The following is a 3,984-nucleotide window of genomic DNA, read 5'->3' on the forward strand; positions in this document are numbered from 1 at the left end:
GTGGACTGCAGCTAATTACATAGAATGAGGAAGAGATCTTAAATGCCCTAAATAGGTGGCATTCTGCGGTATAAATCACATTTGAATATAGCACCGGATTGGAGGACTAGTCAGCAAATCATTTCACTGTTATGCCAAAAGTAATAACAAAGCTAACAATAAATCACAGCTCAGCAACAAAATACAGATCTGTTTTGCTTTCACACTGTTTGTATGTGTTAGAGAAAAATAAGGAAAAACTGTACAAAGGCAAAAGTAGAATAACAAAAAAATATTTTACTAAAACATAAGATTTACAGATTTCCAAGACAAGCCATACAAAATGGTCACAAGCTTTGGATTGTTTAACACTCAAAGAAGAGACGTTAGTGATAATTTAATAGGGGTCACACTGGGTTCACAATTTATTTTTCGGTGTCTTCAGTCAAGCTTATCTGTCTACAGAAGCGAGCTAGGGGGCCAACATACTACAGACAAGTTAGCTGTTTCCAAACAATATTAAGAATAAAAAGGAGGTACCCATTTGTTAAAAGGGGAAGGAAAAAAAAAGTAGGATACTGCAACAACCCTAGGCTATTTCCATTCACAGTGGTCACACTGAAACCATGATGCTAAAATGGAACGTTAGAGGTCTTGCCACCTCTTGAATGTTAAGGAACATGCTGATGATAAACTACTGCCTCTGCTCATGCGGTACAATGGTGAATCGGGACAAGCCATGAGATCTGCTATTGTGCACTTAATCACCAAAGACTGACCATGTCTGGGCTTTTTTTTTTATTCTGTATTTTATTTTTTTTTATTTTTAATTTCATTTTTTTTTTCTTAAGACTGTGTCCATTGAACGCAAAGAAAAATATAAGGAAGAAATCTTGGCAGAACAGAAGAAGTGATGCACACTTGAAGAACAAGATGATTTAAACGTTATTCGTGGCGTATAGCCTAGTCCATGCTCTGGCTGCAAGGAAGAAAGGAAAGACTTGTCAGTATACAAGATATCAATTTTTCTAGTCAAATGTATTATGATTAGGATAGTACAGAGCACTGAGCCATAACCTGAAAGAATTAGAAAATAAGATTATTTATTTTCAGTCAGGCTGAAAGCATCTCTCTGGTCATCTGCTATTCTCTTAACATAACATCCGCGGGAAATCCCTAGTATATAAAAACAAACTAAATCATAAAAGCACCACAAAATTATCATCTAAAAGGTCACGTGATCCTAGGGAGAGAAAACCACGTATGACACGGGGAGTACAGTGGTACTTCGGTTCACGAACTTAATTGGTTCCACGATTCTGGTCACGAACCGAATCAAATTTCCCCATAAGGTTCAATGTAAATAACGTTAATCCGTTCTGACCTCTACGAACGTGGTCGACCTTTCTTTGGAGCCATGCTGAATTGAATAATACTGTACAGTACTGTATGTGCTAAAAAGCACACAAAAAAGCTTCACAGCAAGTGAGCACAGGTCGGTCTGCGACCGCAATCTCGATTAGAGGAAGCCACGACCACGTGTTAGAGGGGGGAAAATGGCCGCGGTCGGGTTCGTCACCCGATGCGGAGTTTGCAAACGAAGGCAAAATTTTGCCGAACTTCCTGTTCGCGAACCAAATTGTTCTCGTGAACCGAGGTACCACTGTACTAACAGCTTCCATGGGTAGAAGGCAGTGGCGTGATTTCACTGGTGGATTCGCTCAGAGCTGTAGCAGCACTGAAAGTGGCAGAATCACTACTGTCTAATCACAGTGCCACTATCACAGCCTATAGGAACTGTTCAGACCAGGACTGAGATTGTGAGCCTAATGTATAAAAATGATGACACAACGATTAGAGGTAAGGACTGCTCCAAGCAGACGCCTATGGCAATAGCAGCAGGGGGACTACATTACTCAGCATCAAGGCAAGTTAAATATAGTTAAGATCTGTAAATGAAGGGATTTCTTTTTTTTCTGGGACACCACGGAACTCTAATCCCTTAGATTTGAAAAGTACAGATCTAAAAAGAAATGCATGTGGCAACACTGTAATCAACTGTAGCTCTTATAAACTGGAAATTATGTCCTGGTGTATGTATACCTGTCTCTATAGCTTGGGCTTCATTTGTCTTCCACTGCTCAGCTACATCGTTTGCTAATGGATCATCTGGATTGGGTGCGCTTAACAAAGCCTGGATTGATAGAAGCACAGTACGGATCTGCAGAGCTGGAGACCATTTATCTGTAGAGAGATGAGAAAAAGACATTCAACAGACTGTCACACAGAGGGGGGAAAAAAACAAACACGTGGCCTTCATACACATCAATACTAACAGACAACCATTGTATGCTCCAAACCAACATGATTAAACTTCCTAAAAAAATGTATAATAGTCCTATTTCACAACTTAATACTTTAGAATCTTATCTTGTATTGAATGAGAAAGCTGAACAGAATGCTTAAGACAACACATAGCAGGGTAAGTTGTAGTGATAGCACATGATTTAATGCGCATCTTAAGCCATTTTTTGGGGCAGAATGTTGTTCTGCTGTTTGTGTCCATTAGGGAGATTTATTGTATTTGTACTGGTTGCCATTGAAAGCTAAATGTTTTGAGTTGTCACCAGAGGAGGAAGAAGAAATCTCTATTCCCTCCTCTATCCAAAATGTAAAATAAATCAGATACACTTTTGATGTTGAAGGGAATGTCACTATTGGTGGTTGCTATGTAACATTTTGACTTGGTCTAGTGTGGGGACTAGCTTGTCTTGTGGGAATGTCTCTTCACTGCCCTTGTTCAATTATATCTCCTAGCAGACAAGTCTCTCAGCCATATGCTGACAGCAACCAGACGTTCACACTTCACCTACAGTAGCAGGTAGAATGGGTTTATGGTAGAATATTTGTAGATGGCAGGAAAATTCACCACCACAATTCCTACCAGTTCATTCTTCTCACGGAAAACACAAACAGGCTCTCCTTTTTTACTTATTTAATTTAAGGAATTCTACGAATCAAAATGCTTGCATATGCTAGCTGGCAACTCCCTTCCACTCGACAAACATATCCCAAGTTTGATGTAATGGTGGAGCTTACACAGTCAAATGATTGCTATACTACGGTAGCAGGAGCATAGCTATCAGTAAAGACACCCAAGGTGAGAAGGTCTCTAATGATGACCCAGACCCAAAAAAAGGTATTGTGGTCCCTTTACTGTATAGCTGTACGTGAGATATGCAAGGGAAGAGGACATTAGAAGGTTAGTGCAAGATTAGAGAGGGCGGTTGGGGGTGTATTTGAGAATGCAATCAATTATGTGTGGGGGGGAGGAGATGTGAAGCTATTTAATCAACTCATACAACCGTCACATACAAGCTTACATTTTACTCTCAGATGGACTAGAAGCCAGTGAAGAGACTGGGAGGAGATAAAACTGTGGTGAGAGGGACAGACGTACAGGAGCATTCATGACAGATGCCTCTCCAATACAGGGGACAGTAAATACAACGTACATTCTGTGGGCAGCTGAATATGGCATTTAGTTTTGATCAAAGCAAAGAGATATATCTGTAAAAAATAAGTCAAAGCAACTGGACTTGCTGTATTTTTCTTCAAGATGTTTCACTTGTCATCTAACCAGCTTTCTCAATTCAGAATGACTTGTACAAAAATTCTGTACAACCATCCTGAATTGACAAAGCTGGTCGGATGACCCGTGAAACGTCTTCAAGAAAAATACAGCAAGTCCAGTTGCTTTGACTGGGCTTTAAGCCGAGCTCTTTGGATTTTTAAAAGGAAGTTTTCGGAGTTTCTTTTAACCAATGTTATCTTGTCTGCCCAAAGACATTACGCTCCTAAAAACATGGAAAGAGGCAATAATCTGACCCCACCTGGTCTTATAAGACTGGGTGGGTTCAAGCTAATTCATCACAAAGTGCAAAGGCACTGGCAATACTTCTGAAAACAATTTATTCTTTAGACAGAAATCTCCAGGCTCATAAA

General features: G+C 39.9%; 1 protein-coding gene across 1 annotated transcript in view; it reads right to left on the reverse strand.

Annotated features, from left to right (window-relative positions):
* Positions 1-256: 256 nt before the first annotated feature.
* UBE2N (ubiquitin conjugating enzyme E2 N) overlaps positions 257-3,984 on the reverse strand; it is a 22,473-nt gene continuing 18,745 nt past the window's right edge. The window contains exons 3-4 of the mRNA XM_018560241.1: positions 2,083-2,223; positions 257-958 (exon numbers count right to left, since the gene is read on the reverse strand). Coding sequence (XP_018415743.1) covers positions 918-958; positions 2,083-2,223 — 182 coding nt within the window. The 3' untranslated portion in view covers positions 257-917. The remainder of the gene's footprint in view (positions 959-2,082; positions 2,224-3,984) is intronic.

Source organism: Nanorana parkeri, unplaced genomic scaffold, assembly GCF_000935625.1.
Source record: "Nanorana parkeri isolate BGI_ZX_2015 unplaced genomic scaffold, ASM93562v1 scaffold442, whole genome shotgun sequence".
Classification (NCBI taxonomy): Eukaryota; Metazoa; Chordata; class Amphibia; order Anura; family Dicroglossidae; genus Nanorana; species Nanorana parkeri.